A 17,041-nucleotide genomic window follows, 5' to 3' on the forward strand; every position below is an offset into this window, starting at 1 on the left:
TTTCTGTCACCAACTTCCTTCTCCGAAAGAGAAATGTTTTGTTGGCGCCCAAACCTACATAACGAAAGTGAGTAATAAAAGAGAAATTAGAGCTAGCCAGAAAGGCTATAGGCGTTCTTTTACCCCGCGCGGCGTTCGAGAGTAAAACGTTGGGAAATATCCTGAAGGTGATTCGACGAACCTCCTGCCACGAAATTAAGTGTGAATTGCAGAATAGTGATGTAGATGTAGACGTACATGGTCGCAAACTGGATGCATGTTGTTTTTGGCTGACTCGTATCCTGCCACAGGCACCTCCCGAAGTGTACCAGGACTCATAAAACCGAGCGGCCTCAATACCGGGTGTTGATTGTCTCCACGCACGGATTGTTACAACCTGCGAACTCATCGGCAACCCTTCTCATCAACTCGATGTTGCTCACGAGTCTAGGCACTGTCAGTATCCCGGATCGAAGTTTCCACTGCACAATCTCCACAAGTGTCACGTGAAAAGCCTATTGCCTTCACGTCACAGCTGCTATACATATGAGGGGCGTTCAGTAAGTAATGCAACACGCTTTTTAGAAATACAGGTACGCTATATTCAGGATTTCAATACGCAATATTATTGCCCACCCTCTCGGCTACAAAACCATATTTCGACATAAGCTCATTATAATTCCTTACTGGGAGCGCCTGTATACCAGGTATGCTGCCACTCCGCTGGTGACGTTGGAGTCAACGTATTACTGCGTCAGTAACTTCACCATCGTCTTCGTACTGCTTCCTGCGGTGTGCATAACTCACTGTGCCAAACGGATGGAAATGGGAAGGTGAGGGGTCAGGACTACGGAACGGAAAACAGTCCAATGAAGTTTTGTGAGCTCCTCTCGAGCACGCACAGTTAGGTGAGGCCTTGCGTTGTCATAGGAAAGGAGGAGACCCTTTGCAGTTTTTGTGGTAACGAACACACTGTTCTCATTTCTCCAGTTTTCTGAGTATGGGAAAATCCACTTCAGAGTCGACCGTTTCACCATGACGGAGGACACGACACAGACTGTCGGCATGACTTTACCGTCTGAGCGTGCCACTTTGTAATTTTTCTTAGGAGGAGAGATGGTGTGACGCCACACCATGGATTGGCGTTTTGTTTCCAGTTCACAGTGATAAACGCATTTTTAATCGCCCGTGACGATGTTCGACAAAAAATTGTCATGATCAACCTCGTAACGCGCAGTAATTCCGCACAGATGGTCCTGCTTGGCAACGAGGAACTCAGCGGGCACCCCCTGTTGAGAACTCAAACTGCTGGGCGAGCGTGTCAGCACTACCAACAGACACGTCCATCTAAGCAGTGAGATGTTTGACTGTGATCTTTCGACCACCTCGAATAAGAGTGTACGCACGTTCCAGCAGTGCAGAAGAAATGTGTGCGGCCGACTGACACGCGGGAGATCGGACAGGTTTACGAGACCTTGCAGTAATGGCAGACGCCGCGCCTATCTAACTGCGCTTACGTTCACTGTCAGATCTCGGTATACTTTCTGGATGTATCTATTAATATCTGCGATGCTCTGGTTTCCCGCCAATAGAAACTCTGTAACAGCTCTCTGCTTGGAAGGCACATCCGTTACAGGCGCCATTTTGAAGGCTACGAATAGCGCCACCACCTATCGGAACTTCATGAAACTATATGGACTGAAGCGGAAATATTCCACGATGCCCCACAACAAATTCCGCATTTTTGTAACTGAAATTGGATGAGAAAAAAAATGGGTGGCATCACTCACTGAACGCCCCTCGCAGTTCAGTTATTCATGAGTGCACTTTTTTTTAATTTGCTGGGTTTACCGCTTTATAAGTTGTATGATACATATTCGAGTTTTGGCGCTGATAAATATGACTGCATGTTAACGCAAACAACAGTAGTAAACATACGGAAAACCAGTGCTGAGGGCCGCTGTGGTGAGCAGGTGGAGTCGGCGGACGCGGTGGAGCAGGGCTCGGAGCGGCAGCCCGGCGGCTACCGGCTGGACGTGGAGCACGCGGCCAGCTACTCGTGCGGCGGCGGCGAGAGCGTCTCGCTCACCCTCACCCTCACAGGTGAGGCCGGCGCGGCGCAGCGCAGCCCACAGCAGCCAGGCACTTGTTGCGCCAGCAACAGGTGTCGCCACACAGCATGTCGCCCCACACACTTGGCGTTATAACGCTTTCAGAGTGACCGGTAGGAACTATCCACCACGTCACGTGGCACTCACTATTATCTACTTTCAGGACGTTGTACTTGTCGATATTACAGTCAGGTCTGCATCCGGATCTAAGAGCGCCTTGACAAAACGGCGGACCTTTTATACGCCACGGAAAACCAACAGCGCGAGCGCCACAAATCGTTGCTCCTAGCCCCTTACACAAAGTGAGGGTACAGAGCCCCACGGTGAAAGTTGCTAGAAACGCTAGTGAGTATCTGGGGTCAATACAATCTGATGCTTCTCTCACTGTCTCTCTCTCTCTCTCTCTCTCTCTCTCTCTCTCTCTCTCTCTATATATATATATATATATATATATATATATATATATATATATATATAGGGTGTTACAAAAAGGTACGGCCAAATTTTCAGGGAACATTCCTCACACACAAACAAACAAAAGATGTTATGTGGACATGTGTCCGGAAACGCTTAATTTCCATGTTAGAGCTCATTTTAGTTTCGTCAGTATGTACTGTACTTCCTCGATTCACCGCCAGTTGGCCCAATTGAAGGAAGCTAATATTGACTTCGGTGCTCGTGTTGACATGCGACTCATTGCTCTACAGTACTAGTATCAAGCACATCAGTACGTAGCATCAACAGGTTTGTGTTCATCACGAACGTGGTTTTGTAGTCAGTGAAATGTTTACAAATGCGGAGTTGGCAGTTGCCCATTTGATGTATGGATTAGCACGGGGCAATAGCCGTGGCGCGGTACGTTTGTATCGAGACAGATTTCCAGAACGAAAGTGTCCCGACAGGAAGACGTTCGAAGCAATTAATGGCCGTCTTAGGGAGCACGGAACATTCCAGCCTATGACTCGCGACTGGGGAAGACCTAGAAGGACGAGGACACCTGCAATGGACGAGGCAAATCTTCGTGCAGTTGACGATAACCCTAATGTCAGCGTCAGAGAAGTTGATGCTGTACAAGGTAACGTTGACCACGTCACTGTATGGAGGGTGCTACGGGAGAACCAGTTGTTTCCGTACCATGTACAGCGTGTGCAGGCACTATCAGCAGCTGATTGGCCTCCACTGGTACACTTCTGCAAATGGTTCATCCAACAATGTATCAATCCTCATTTCAGTGCAAATGTTCTCTTTACGAATGAGGCTTCATTCCAACGTGATCAAATTGTAAATTTTCACAATCAACATGTGTGGGCTGACGAGAGTCCGCACGCAATTGTGCAACCACGTCATCAACACAGATTTTCTGTGAACGATTGGGCAGGCATTGTTGGTGATGTCTTGATTGGGCCCCATGTTCTTCCACCTACGCTCAATGGAGCACGTTATCATGATTTCATACGGGATACTCTACCTGTGATGCTAGAACATGTGCCTTTACAAGTACGACACAACATGTCGTTCATGCACGATGGAGCTCCTGCACATTTCAGTCGAAGTGTTCGTATACTTCTCAACAACGGATTCGGTGACCGATGGATTGGTAGAGGCGGACCAATTCCATGGCCTCCACGCTCTCTTGACCTCAACCCTCTTGAATTTCAATTATGGGGGCATTTGAAAGCTATCGTCTACGCAACCCCGGTACCAAATGTAGAGACTCTTCGTGCTCGTATTGTGGACGGCTGTGTTACAATACCCGGCAGTAGTGGCCGTGCGGTTCTAGGCGCTACAGTCCGGAACCGAGCGACCGCTACGGTTGCAGGTTCGAATCCAGCCTCGGACATGGATGTGTGTGATGTCCTTAGGTTGGTTAGGTTTAATTAGTTCTAAGTTCTAGGCGACTGATGACCTCAGAAGTTACAGCGTAGTGCTCAGAGCCATTTGAACGATTTTTTGTGATACAATACGCCATTCACCAGGGCTGCATCAGCGCATCAGGGATTCCATGCGACGTAGGGTCGATGCATGTATCCTCGCTAACGGAGGGCATTTCGAACATTTCCTGTAACGAAGTGTTTGAAGCCACGCTGGTACGTTCTGTTGGTGTGTGTTTCCATTCCATGATTAATGTAATTTGAAGAGAAGTAGTAACATGAGCTCTAACATGGAAAGTAAGCGTTTCCGGACACATGTCCACATAACATATTTTCTTTCTTTGTGTGTGAGGAATGTTTCCTGAAAGTTTGGCCGTACCTTTTTGTAACACCCTGTATATATAGTGTCGTGATTGACAGACTCGTCACCGACCATCCCAAAACTGCTAAGGATACAAATTTTAAATTTGGAGAGTATGTGGATCTTATGTTGTAAGCATTGTTTAAGAAAGGGCTTTTCGAACTTTCACTCCAAAAGCGGTGAAACTAGGAATGAAATGCCTGTAATGTCGCTGTTAAGGCAATTTTGGAGCAAGAACTTCGAACATTGTATTCGGTTTTTGAGATAGGAATAAGAAGCACGTGTTTCAGCATTTTTCGAAATTCAATCACCAATGGGATAAAGTAGAGGCTGAAAGCTTTTCTGAAAGTAAATCTTTATTAAAGAACTACTTACGCATTTTTAAAACTACCGCTCTGAAAATCAGTGTTTACTTCTCTGTTAGAAAAAAAAGTAACGTGTTTCAATGATTTTGGAGGTTTTACCCCAGGAGTGAAATAGGAAATGAAAGTTTTGTGAAATTATTTCATTATGAAAACATTTTCAAAGATAAATCTATGCAAATGAGTATTTGGCGTCTCTGTTATAAATACACAAGAAGGTTATTCACTGTTTTTTTTAAATGTAATCACTAAATGGTATGAAATAGGGGATGACAATGAAATGAAAAATCTTATAAAATATTTTTAAAGCTATATCTATGAAAATGGCTGTTTCACTCCTCGGTTAGATATAAGGTAATATGTATTAGAGGATGAAAGTTTCCACGGAAATACCGCCAAAAGGACGAATAAATCATGATTAACAAAAATCTTGGACTCCTACTACCAGGATCGCTTTTTGGTGAGAAGTACGTTGGGGAAAGAAGATGCTTCTATTTCCTTAATTAGCGTGAAAAGTTTATGTGTTGCAAATTGTAAGCAATATAAAAATTCGATCAAAGAAGAACAGAAATAACAAAAATCTGTGAGACCATACAGTCTACGCGAGCGAAGCAGCGGGAGCTAAACCAGTTAATTAAAAGCAGTCTAGATTGCGAGGCACTTAATTTAATAGAAGACAGGTTTCGATCATCACATTATCATCATTACATTCATGGACAATGGCTGCGCACGCGCATCTATCTGGTTGAAGGTCTCAAGATGTCCATGTGATGAACGAAGCCAGTCACCTTGCAATAAATGTCTCTCGAGATCTAGCCTGTTTTACAATGAATTTCAAAAATTAGACTGTGATCGCTGACATTCTTAAACAATGTTTTCAAAAATGGTTAATCTCATTATATTAGCTGGTTGTCTAATTTCGAGTGGTCCGTTTAACACACAACCCCAACAGCGAAACGATAGTTGCCCCTGTGTCTCGAATCCTTCGAAATTAGACTGACAGGATAACATTATACTGAGAGACAAGGGCTACATAACATTAAAAAAAGAAAACGGGATTTTACTCTGTCGGCAGAATGTATCGATCCATATATTCGCTAGCGATTCGTCGTTTCTATTACTTGCACCATTATTTCTTGGTTTGCTCACTTTTTGTTAAGGGGCAGAATTGATGATTTCTGACGCACACGTTGTTGGACTTCCGTGGCATATAATAGGGCCACCGTTCTGGGTAAGACCAATCTCAGGCGAAATTAGCAAATAGTGTTCTCACTTGAAGATATCGTCCAGCTGGGCCGCTGAAATATTCTGTCACAGTGTGCGTGTAGGATCCAGGTATCATTACATTTAGACCTATAGTACAGCGATTCCATTTTAAACAGTTACACTATCCGCAAACACTTCGAACACTGATGCTCACTCTCAAGTTTCAAATACAATACGCTAGAGCTGGAGTACACGTACTCCGTCCCGGGGGTGGCGACATCTGCCCAACCTTTAAATTAACCATGCTAAACATGTTAATAACCATGTGGACCTTTCGCCGATGCGACACGCAGCCACGAAACAAGAAAGCAGAAGATTCATATTCGGTAATTTCCTTGATTAGTGTACACACATTAACCTGTTCCTTGGAACCATCATATACCCCCCCCCCTCCCCCAGTTATGCTTCTACCCTTATTATTCATACTAAAATTTGCATAAAGTGTTTCTGGTATATGTATGAAGTTTTTCAAGATTGTTTACAAATCATACATGATTATTCTCATAAACTTAATTATAAAAGTCTGCAGAAACAGATATTCGTCTCGCGAATGCAGACGTTTATCAGTAGTTTCACCAGCAAAACGTCGACCTTTACCCACTGCAGCGATGAATATAGAGGACAACGTTGCGGAAACCGCGTGTGCTTCACGTATTGTTTCACTGCTTTTCATCGTTTCGTAGTTACTTGGCAGATTTTGTAGATTACAGAACAGTTATTTGTTCCTTCTTCTTATCTATTGTTCGAAGATGACCACTGGCTGGGCGGGACCTGTTGCGACATTTTAAAATTTGCATATGATTTTTCGCAAGAAATATGAAAGAAATGAAGTAATGTAAGTCAATCACTCCAAAACGGTATTCTCTTTATTCTAAGCACGTAATAGATTTCCGTCAGGGTCTTTCGACATATTCAAAGTAATTGTTTTCCGGGAAGACATTTAGTATTGCTGCGCAGGATGTCTTCTAATGACCACTGCTAACGAAATTGTAATTAAACCAGTAGATTGTCTTAAGATTATAGTCTCCTAAGCGATAACGGTACGACTGGGGAATGTATTTAATAGCGAACTGCTTTGTTGTCTGAAGTTTTTTGTTAAATGTAGCATTACGTCTGCTGGTTGATACGGGGACGTAAGTTTATGCGCACCCTTATAGCGTGGTTCGTCCAGACGAACGCGCACGCAGCTCCAATTTCTGTCTAGGTAGATTTTAGTTTCTTGTCTACCACGGCTAATATACCAGTTCCTTTTCCCATTCGTCTACCCTTGCAGTTTTTCTCCACATATCCCACTACTGACAATTTCGAGTTTTAGACACTTTTCTGCACCTTGATTTGCGTGAACTCTAATGCTTTGTATGAACACTTCAAAAACTTGTCCGTTGTTGCAGAAGCATCGGCATTTAATCATTATTATATTAACAGTCTCATCAGCCATGAGCACGTACGTTCACATCGATGAACACAAATTAACAGCTGCAGGTTCTTTCTTAGAGGAACGACTAATGAACGTATATGGGAACAGTATTTATTCTATTTATTTATTCATTTTACCTCATTGGATTACATCGGACCAGGGTTTGACACCAGAGTTACCTAAGATATAATACAAATTTTAATGTGGCAGATAGTAATAAAAGAGGATTAAAAGAAATGAAAATGTTCTCGATATATGTGGAGACAATGTGAATAAGCAGTACTGACTCAAGATTAATAAAGTTACTATTGGCAGTAGTTCCACTACCGCTGAACTTGCTGCTCCACTAAAACACACATCAAAAAAAGTTTTGCGTCACCCCTGTTCCCAGAACTTATGAAGATAGACGTTTGACTCTGTATCACAGACACAGTCCCTTTGACTGTTCAGAGATGCCACTAAACCCGCCGAAAGATGTAAACAACCATGCACGTACAGCGCTTATTATACGGAGGGGGTCCGACAGCCCGTCAGTTCCAGTTATTCGACCAGGAAGGAGGTGCACAGCTCGTGTTGTCTGTAGTTCAACCATGACTAGACGGTCAATACCGCTGTTCGATCGCGTCCGCATTGTTACTTTGTGCCAGGAATGGCCCTCAATAAGGGAAGTGTCCAGGCGACTCGGAGTGAACCAAAGCCATATTGTTCGGACACGGATGAGATACAGAGAGACTGTAACTGACGATGACATGCCTCGCTCAGGCCACCCAAAGGCTACTACTGCAGTGGACGACCGCTAGCTACGGATTATGGCTAGGAGGAACCCTGACAGCAACGCCACCATGTTGAATAACGCTTTTCGTGCTGCCACGGGACGTCGTGTTACGACTCAAACTGTGCGCAATAGGCTGCATGATGCGTAACTTCACTCCTGACGACCATGACGAGATCTATCTTTGCAACCACGACGCCATGCTTGACCGCTCAGGACTGGCATAAAGTTCTCTTCACCAAAAAGTGTCGCATATGCCTTCAACCAGACAATCGTCGGAGACGTGTTAGGAGGCAACCCGGTCAGGCTAACGCCTTAGACACACTGTCCAGAGAGTGCAGCAAGGAAGACGTTCCCTACTGTTTTGGGGTGGCACGTGGGGCCGACGTACGCCGCTGGTGGTCATGGAAGGCGCCGTAACGGCTGTACGATACATGAATGCCACCCTCCAACCGATAGTGCAAGCACATCGGCAGCATACTGGCGAGGTATTCGTCTTCATGAAAGACAATTCGCACCCCCATCGTGCACATTTTGCGAATGACTTCCATCAGGATTACGACATCGCTCGGCTTGAGTGGCAAGCATGCTCTCCAGATATGAACGCTATCGAACATGCCTGGGATAGACTGAAAAGGGCTGTTTTTGGACGACGTGACCCATCAACCACTCTGAGGCATCTACGTCGAATCGCTGTTGAGGAGTGGGACAATTTGGGCCAACAGTGTTTTGATGAACTTGTGGATAGTATGCCACGACGAATACAGGCATGCATCAATTGAAGAGGACGTGCTACTGGGTATTAGAGGTACCGGTGTGTACAGCAATCTGGACCATCGTCTCTGAAGGTCCCGTCGTATGGTGGTACAACATGCAATGTGTGGTTTTCATGAACAATAAAAAGGGCGGAAATGATGTTTACGTTGATCTATACTCCAATTTTCTGTATAGGTTCCAGAACTCGCAGAACCAAGGTAATGCAAAACTTTTCTTGATGGGTGTAATAATAATAATCGTAGTAGTTGTTATTGTTGTAGTAATAACAGAGTGTCAATACAAAAAGTGTTTATACATGTAGAAAATTTATATATTTTAAGATAGCGAGTCCTGAGGCAGGCAGATTTACGTAGGCTGAACTAGCTGAGAGAATCCGAAAACGAGGAAGATATACTTGGAAATAAGTACGTAAAGATGTAAGGAATGCTACAGGCACAAAGGTAGACATTATTGTTTTTTCAGAATATTTGTCGTTAACAGTCTTTTGGGATAGAGTATGTTGTTCGGTTTTCTGATGTAATAACAGAGGTCATAACGAATTCAAGTTCCTGCTGGTAAAAACTACTTCGAGCTGAGTGATGGAGCGTATCAGAAAGGATCTTTCTCTTGTTATTTATACAAGAGCAATATATGGGGGACAGTATACAGTGTATGGAAGTCTCTGCGTCTGTCTGCTCGCAACCACGATGCTGAGCGTATGATGTCAAAGATGACCGAAGAGTCGAACGTCACACATGTGTCGAAAGGAAGCGTTCACAACAAATTCAAGGCGCCGTGTGCTTTCCTGAGAGGGACCTTGCTGAATAACACCACTGTAAACAACAGTGGGAAATATAGACATAGATACAAAGTGTTTCCTATTTGAGAATTTCTTTCATGCCAGTTATATGTGGAATAACTTCTTGTAACATAGGATAACCTATTTAAGATTTTTATTGAGACCGTACCTCTTTACTGTTATGGACACATGAATTCATTGACTCCTTAAGGAGTCAACTGAGATCCTGGATTTGCTACAACAAACCTGAAACATCTCTTACGTTCTTTTCGTCGGATTTTAGATTCACGTGGTGATTTACTCCTTTCCTTATTTTTAATTTTCTGTGCTGACAAGCTATACATAAACGTGGTACAGGGCTATTACAAATGATTGAAGCGATTTCATAAATTCACTGTAGCTCCATTCATTGACATTTGGTCACGACACACTACAGATACGTAGAAAAACTCATATAATTTTGTTCGGCTGAAGCCGCACTTCAGGTTTCTGCCGCCAGAGCGCTCGAGAGCGCAGTGAGACAAAATGGCGACAGGAGCCGAGAAAGCGTATGTCGTGCTTGAAATGCACTCACATCAGTCAGTCATAACAGTGCAACGACACTTCAGGACGAAGTTCAACAAAGATCTACCAACTGCTAATTCCATTCGGCGATGGTATGCGCAGTTTAAAGCTTCTGCATGCCTCTGTAAGGGGAAATCAACGGGTCGGCCTGCAGTGAGCAAAGAAACCGTTGAAAGCGTGCGGGCAAGTATAACGCGTAGCCCGCGGAAGTCGACGAATAAAGCAAGCAGGGAGCTAAACGTACCACAGCCGACGGTTTGGAAAATCTTACTGAAAAAGCTAAAGCAGAAGTCTTACCGTTTACAATTGCTACAAGCCCTGACACCCGATGACAAAGTCAAACGCTTTGAATTTTCGGCGCGGTTGCAACAGCTCATGGAAGAGGATGCGTTCAGTGCGAAACTTGTTTTCAGTGATGAAGCAACATTTTTTCTTAATGGTGAGGTGAACAGACACAATGTGCGAATCTGGGCGGTAGAGAATCCTCACGCATTCGTGCAGCAAATTCGCAATTCACCAAAAGTTAACGTGTTTTGTGCAATCTCACGCTTTAAAGTTCTTCTGCGAAAAAAATGTTACAGGACACGTGTATCTGGACATGCTGGAAAATTGGCTCATGCCACAACTGGAGACTGACAGCGCCGACTTCATCTTTCAACAGGATGGTGCTCCACCGCACTTCCATCATGATGTTCGCATTTCTTAAACAGGAGATTGGAAAACCGATGGATCGGTCGTGGTGGAGATCATGATCAGCAATTCATGTCATGGCCTCCACGCTCTCCCGACTTAACTCAATGTGATTTCTTTCTGTGGGGTTATGTGAAAGATTCAGTGTTCAAACCTCCTCTACCAAGAAACGTGCAAGAACTGCGAGCTCGCATCAACGATGCTTTCGAACTCATTGATGGGGACATGCTGCGCCGAGTGTGGGAGGAACTTGATTATCGGCTTGATGTCTGCCGAATCACTAAAGGGGCACATATCGAACATTTGTGAATGCCTAAAAAAACTTTTTGAGTTTTTTATGTGTGTGCAAAGCATTGTGAAAATATCTCAAATAATAAAGTTGTTGTAGAGCTGTGAAATCGCTTCAATCATTTGTAATAACCCTGTAGTTCAATTTAGGTTTTCGAAAAAAAAACTTTCTATGTAAAACAAATTGTCTGCATAACTAGTAGATATCGAATCATTTGTAATATCATCGATCTTTGCACCCGACAACAACTAGTGAGAGATAAGCTTTGAGGTGAAACGAACTGTTACATCATCATAGTATGGGAAAAAGACATTAATTTTAACATTTTCTCATGCCCACAGCTCCTGTGTTACCGCTTCCAAGTATTGGCAAACTGTAAGAAGAGGTTAGAGGTAAGTAGTAGAGCACTTGCAAAACATATTTTCACTTCTCTTTATTTTCTAAGTTTATTTACCAACATTTTATATACACTCTCAATCACACCTCGGACTGTACTGTAAGTAAACAGTATAAAATCTTATCTAAAGAACTATTACTAGACTATCTTTATAATTGGAATAATAAAACTTTCTTCGAGGGTATAGACTATGTAGTCAAAAGCATCCGGACACCTGGCTGAAAATGACTTAGACGTTCGTGGCGCCCTCCATCGGTAATGCTGGAATTCAGTATGGTGTTGTCCCACCCTTAGCCTTGATGACAGTTTCCACTCTCGCAGGCATACGTTCAATCAGGTGCTTTCTTGGTGAATGGCAGCCCATTCTTCACGGAAATCTGCACTGAGGAGAGGTGTCGATGTCGGTCGGTGAAGCCCGGCACGAAGTCGGTGTTCCAAAACATCCCAAACGTGTTGTATAGGATTCATGTCAGGACCCTGTGCAGGTCAGTCCATTACAGGGATGTTGTTGTCGTGTAACCACTCCGTCGCAAGCCGTGCATTATGAACAGGTGCTGGGTCGTGTTGAAAGATGCAGTCGCCATGCCCCAATTGATCTTCAACAGTGGGAAGCAAGAAGGTGCTTAAAACATCAGTGTACGCCTGTGCTGTGATAGTGCCAGGCAAATCAACAAGGGGTGCAAGTCCCCTCCATGAAAAACACAACCACACCTTAACTCCACCGCCTCCGAATTTTACTATTGGCACTACACCCGCTGGCAGATGACGTTCGCTTGGCATTCGCCATACCGATACCCTGCCATCTGATCGCCACGTTGTGTACCGTGATTCGTCACTCCACACAACGTTTTCCCAGTGTTCAATCATCCAATGCGTACGCTCCTTACACCAAGCGAGGCGTCGTTTGGCATTTACCGGCGTGATATGTGGCTTGTGAGTAGCCGCTCGACCATGAAATCCAAGTTTTCTTCCCTCCCGCCTAACTGTAATAGTACTTGCAGTGGATACTGATGCAGTTTGGAATTCCTGTGTGATGGTCTGGATAGATGTCTGCCTATTACACATTTCGACCCTCTTCAACTGTCGGAGGTCTCTGTCAGTCAACAGACGAGTTCGACCTGTACGCTTTTGTGCTGTACGTGTTCCTCCCCCTTCACGTTTCCACTTCACTATCACATCGGAAACAGTGGACCTAGGGATGCTTAGGAGTATGAATATCTCGCGTAAAGAAGTGTGACACAAGTGACACTCAATCGCCTGACCACATTTGAAATCCGTGAGTTCCGCGGAGCGCCTCATTCTGCTCTCTCACGACATCTATTGACTACTGAGGTCGCTTATACGGAGTACCTGGCAGTAAGTGGCAGCACAATGCATCTAATATGAAAAACGTATGTTTTTGAGGTGTCCGGATACTTTTGATCACGTAGTGTATGAATAACTCAGCACGATATATTCGGTGTAACGGCTTACATAACTGTGACAAATGGTTCAGCAGTAATCTTTCGATACAGCAAGCAACCATGAAAAACTTCACACCATAAATGTGCGAATGCATGCACAACTGATTCAACGTCATATTTTTCCTACGTAATTATGCTTCTGAGTAGACCATAAAATATATAAATTCCGGGAATAACTCTCCCAGTGATCTGAAAGACGTAAATAATTTATATTAAGTAGTTTATGAGATTTTGCTTTAGTTTTGCCAACTTTCCAACACGATAACAAAGCTCTGATGGCCATCTTTATCGTGAGGCATAAATACACTGCTCAGCCAGAACTTTATGACCACAAACCTGCTATCGATATGACAGATTCCAGGCGATGGCAGCGTCACCTCCCGTGGAATGACCGCTAGTCAGAGACACGCAAGGCCCATGTAGTATCAGTGAGCGAGCTGTCCGTTTGCAGAATGGGGAAGGCGCACGATCTATGTGATTTTGACCGAAGGCAGATTGTGATGGCCCGGAGACTTGGCACGAGATTTCCGGAAACTGCACAATTTGTCGCGTGTTCGGGCAGTGCTGTGGTAAGTGTCTTCGACACGTAGGTTGGATGGCCACTACTAGTTACAGATGTTGGACGTCGTAGGCTGGGCAGTCTGGTAAAACACGACAGGCGGCGAACTGTGGCAGAACTAACATCAGACTAGTGCTGGGTGGAGTACATGTGTTAAAAAACCATTCAACAGCCTAGATCGCATAAAATATTTGTTTATGTAAGACAGCCAGTTTCAACAAACTTTGCTGTCATCTTCAGGTCTTAAAAACTTTTTGTTTTAAAACATGTTCATTTTACGCTGAATCTCACCAACACTTCAAGTGGATAAAAATTACCACATTATAAATGTTTGTTATTGCTAAAATGTTTAAAACGCCTGGCATCTTGTGCGTGAAATATTTCGGTGGTGACAAATCGGTATAAAGTGCTTATTTATATCCACTTGACATCTTGTTCGTGAGGTTCAGCGTTAAAAGAATATATTTCACAACAAAAAGGTTTGGAACCGATCGTCTTAAATAAAGAAATATTTAAATATTGTATATGACCTTGGCTGTTGAATAGTTCAGTACTCTCAAAATCAGAAAATTAGGAGTATACGTGTGTCTGAATTCACAGTGCCCAATACTTATAATAATGGGCCTCTTCCGCCGACGACACATGTATGTGATAATCTCTTAAATAAAGAAATATTTAAATATTTCATGCGGTCTTGGCTGTTGAATGGTTCAGTACTCTCAAAATGAGAAAATTCAAAGTGTGTCTGAATACAAAGTGCACCGAACACTCCTAATAATGGACCTCCGCAGCCGACGACACATGTATGTGATAATTAATGATAACACCACAACACCGACAGCTACGACTGAAATGGGCACGTGACCATCGGCATTGGACGTTGGCGCAGTTTCACAGCGTTGTATGATCTGATGTATCCCGATACCTTCACCATGCCTAAGGGAAAGCGTGAATCCGTTGTCTTCTAAAGGAACCGCTCCTTCATTGCGGGATTGAGACAAGCTGGCGGCGGCTCCTTTGAGCTCCGTGGAACATTCACACTGGCATTCATGGGCCCAGTGAGGCTCGCGCAAGGCACCATGACGTCCACGTAGACTCGTACACTGGTCGCACACCATGTACACCCCTTCATGGTGAGCATGTTTCCCAACGGCAATGTCACTTTTCAATAAGATAATGCGCCATGTCTCAAGGCTTAGAGTGTGAAGAAATGGTTCGAGGAACACCATGGAGAGTTCTAATTAAAGAACTGTCTCACAGCTCGCCAGTACTGAGCCTAATCGAACACATCTGGGATGTGATTGAACATGGCGTCAGTTCATCCCCCCCTCCCCGGAATTTACGGGAATTAGGCAAGTTGTGTGAACAGTTGTGGTGCCAGCTCCCCCCATCGACCTACCAAGCCCTCATTGCTACCATGACACGACGCGTCGAAGCTGTTGTTCGTGTGAAAGGTGGGCATACCGGCTATTAGGTAGGTAGCCATAATTTTCTGGCTGATCAGTGTTTAGGTTTACAACTTTGTTTCCGCCTTTTTTTCCCCGAAGATGCTGTAGTGTGACAAACTTACAAAAACTATACGTTACAAGAGACTCTCCATCGCTGCTCAACACTTTCTTCAAGCTTTTGGGCAGCATACGAATCTCGCACTGTAAGAACTGGGTGGCTTTTGAGGTGATCCATGAGCCAATCCAATTTTGCACTCGTTCATATAACTGGAAGTGCTTCTCAGCCAGGCCGTGTACCATTGTTAGAAAAAGGTGGTAGAGGGGTCTGTGTCTGGAGAATACGGCTGGTGATGCAGGACTACCCGTTTCAACTTTTTCGAGTATATTTTGACGAATTTTGTGACGTGGGGTTGGATATTGTCAAGCTGCAGAATCACTTCTTCATGTTTATTTCTGTATTGTGGCCGTTTATCTCTCAGTGCTCGGCTCATCAATTGCTTTCAATAACGATCTCCTGTGACTGTTTCCGTCGGTTTCTGTAGCTTCGAAAACCCTCTCTCTCTCACCGTCGTGAAGGTCTTCGACTTCAAAATCACCGGTCTTGGAGCGTTGAAACCATTCTCTACCCGTTCTTCCACTGATAGGTGCCTCAACATTTATCCAGAATTTTATGACCCTCGGCCGCAGATTTCTTCATGTTAAACTAGAATATTAAAAATTTAACAAAATAACCAAAATTGGGCTGGTGAGCTTACTAATAAGAACAACTTTATGATGCAACCACAAATAGACTAATTTGTTGATGACCTTATGTTTACAACTGCCTAAGCTTATTGTCTGACACTTATAATTTATCACCTGCACCACTACTTGTCGCTACTCCCATCAGCTGCAAAAAGGAGGAACCAAAGTATTTAAAGGGCGTTTTCCGTAATAACGCCTGTGACAGATTAATTTGTGGAAGAAGGAATCTGGTATTCACTGTCTTGAAATAATGTGTGTCATAGCGCCTTCCTACGACAGAAAAGATAATAAGTAATATTTAGAGTGTACTCATTCGTCTAAAATATAATTGTCGACAGCACATAGTGAAACAGAACGTGACAGTGATCGGTCTTCTGTTAAGCGAGCTTTCAGTACGGTACACAGATTTAAAGAAATTCCATATCAACATGTTGGCGTAAAACAAGTACTGGAGGCTCCTAAATAGAATTAATGTAAACTTTTTGCCTGTGTGAGTAACACAAAAATTTTTATTTTCCACCGTAGAACTTCACAAAAACTTTTGATTGCAGGTGATGCTGCTCTACATCCACCATCTGGAGAGGCCCTACAGTCCCTCAAAGACATGAATGCTTAGAGTTGAAGAAATCTGCTCCGCTTCGCGCAACAATATTATGATATTTTTGGTGAATTAAACAATGCTTTTGACCAGAAAGAGCAGCTATTTTCATTTACAACTATTTCTTATGTACCTGATGTGAAACAAATGTAGCTTATAGCGAATACAGAGACTGACTATTTGTTATTTCCTACAGTTAATCTTTCTCTGATCGTTGCTGTTGCTTTGTAAGATACGTGTTTGAGGTAACAACCGACCTAATCTTCCATTCCAGTAGGTCGCACAAAATTTGTGCTTCCTTCTTCCATCGATCAACTTAAGTATTTCTTTTGTTATCAATGGTTTCTTCTCAGTTGCTTTCTTTGTACTTATGTTTCTTTTCCAGCTTCTGAGATTGCCCTTTTCAGAGATGTCCATTCTTCTTCAATTGTACTGCCTGCTATTTCTTATTGGTGTATCTATAGCCTTAGAGAACTGAAAGTGTGTCTCGTCAATCCTCAGTTCTTCACATCCCATTTCTTTCCGTATTAATTCTTCCTGACTAATGTTAAACCTCAGCCTACTCCTCACCGCTACTACTTTGTGGTCTGGGTAC

At 43.6% G+C, this 17,041-nt stretch overlaps 1 protein-coding gene across 2 annotated transcripts in view; it reads left to right on the forward strand.

The window, feature by feature from the left end:
- The window catches only part of LOC124595952, a 34,119-nt gene extending 17,577 nt beyond the window's left edge, over nt 1-16,542 (forward strand). The window contains exons 4-6 of one of the 2 annotated variants that reach the window (XM_047134874.1): nt 1,953-2,082; nt 11,579-11,629; nt 16,400-16,542. In XM_047134874.1, the coding sequence (XP_046990830.1) occupies nt 1,953-2,082; nt 11,579-11,616 (168 nt within the window). In that variant the 3' untranslated portion in view covers nt 11,617-11,629; nt 16,400-16,542. The remainder of the gene's footprint in view (nt 1-1,952; nt 2,083-11,578; nt 11,630-16,399) is intronic. The other variant, XM_047134875.1, reaches the window with a different exon arrangement.
- The last annotated feature ends 499 nt before the right edge of the window (nt 16,543-17,041 follow it).

The sequence above is a fragment of the Schistocerca americana genome, chromosome 2, assembly GCF_021461395.2.
Source record: "Schistocerca americana isolate TAMUIC-IGC-003095 chromosome 2, iqSchAmer2.1, whole genome shotgun sequence".
Lineage (NCBI taxonomy): Eukaryota > Metazoa > Arthropoda > Insecta > Orthoptera > Acrididae > Schistocerca > Schistocerca americana.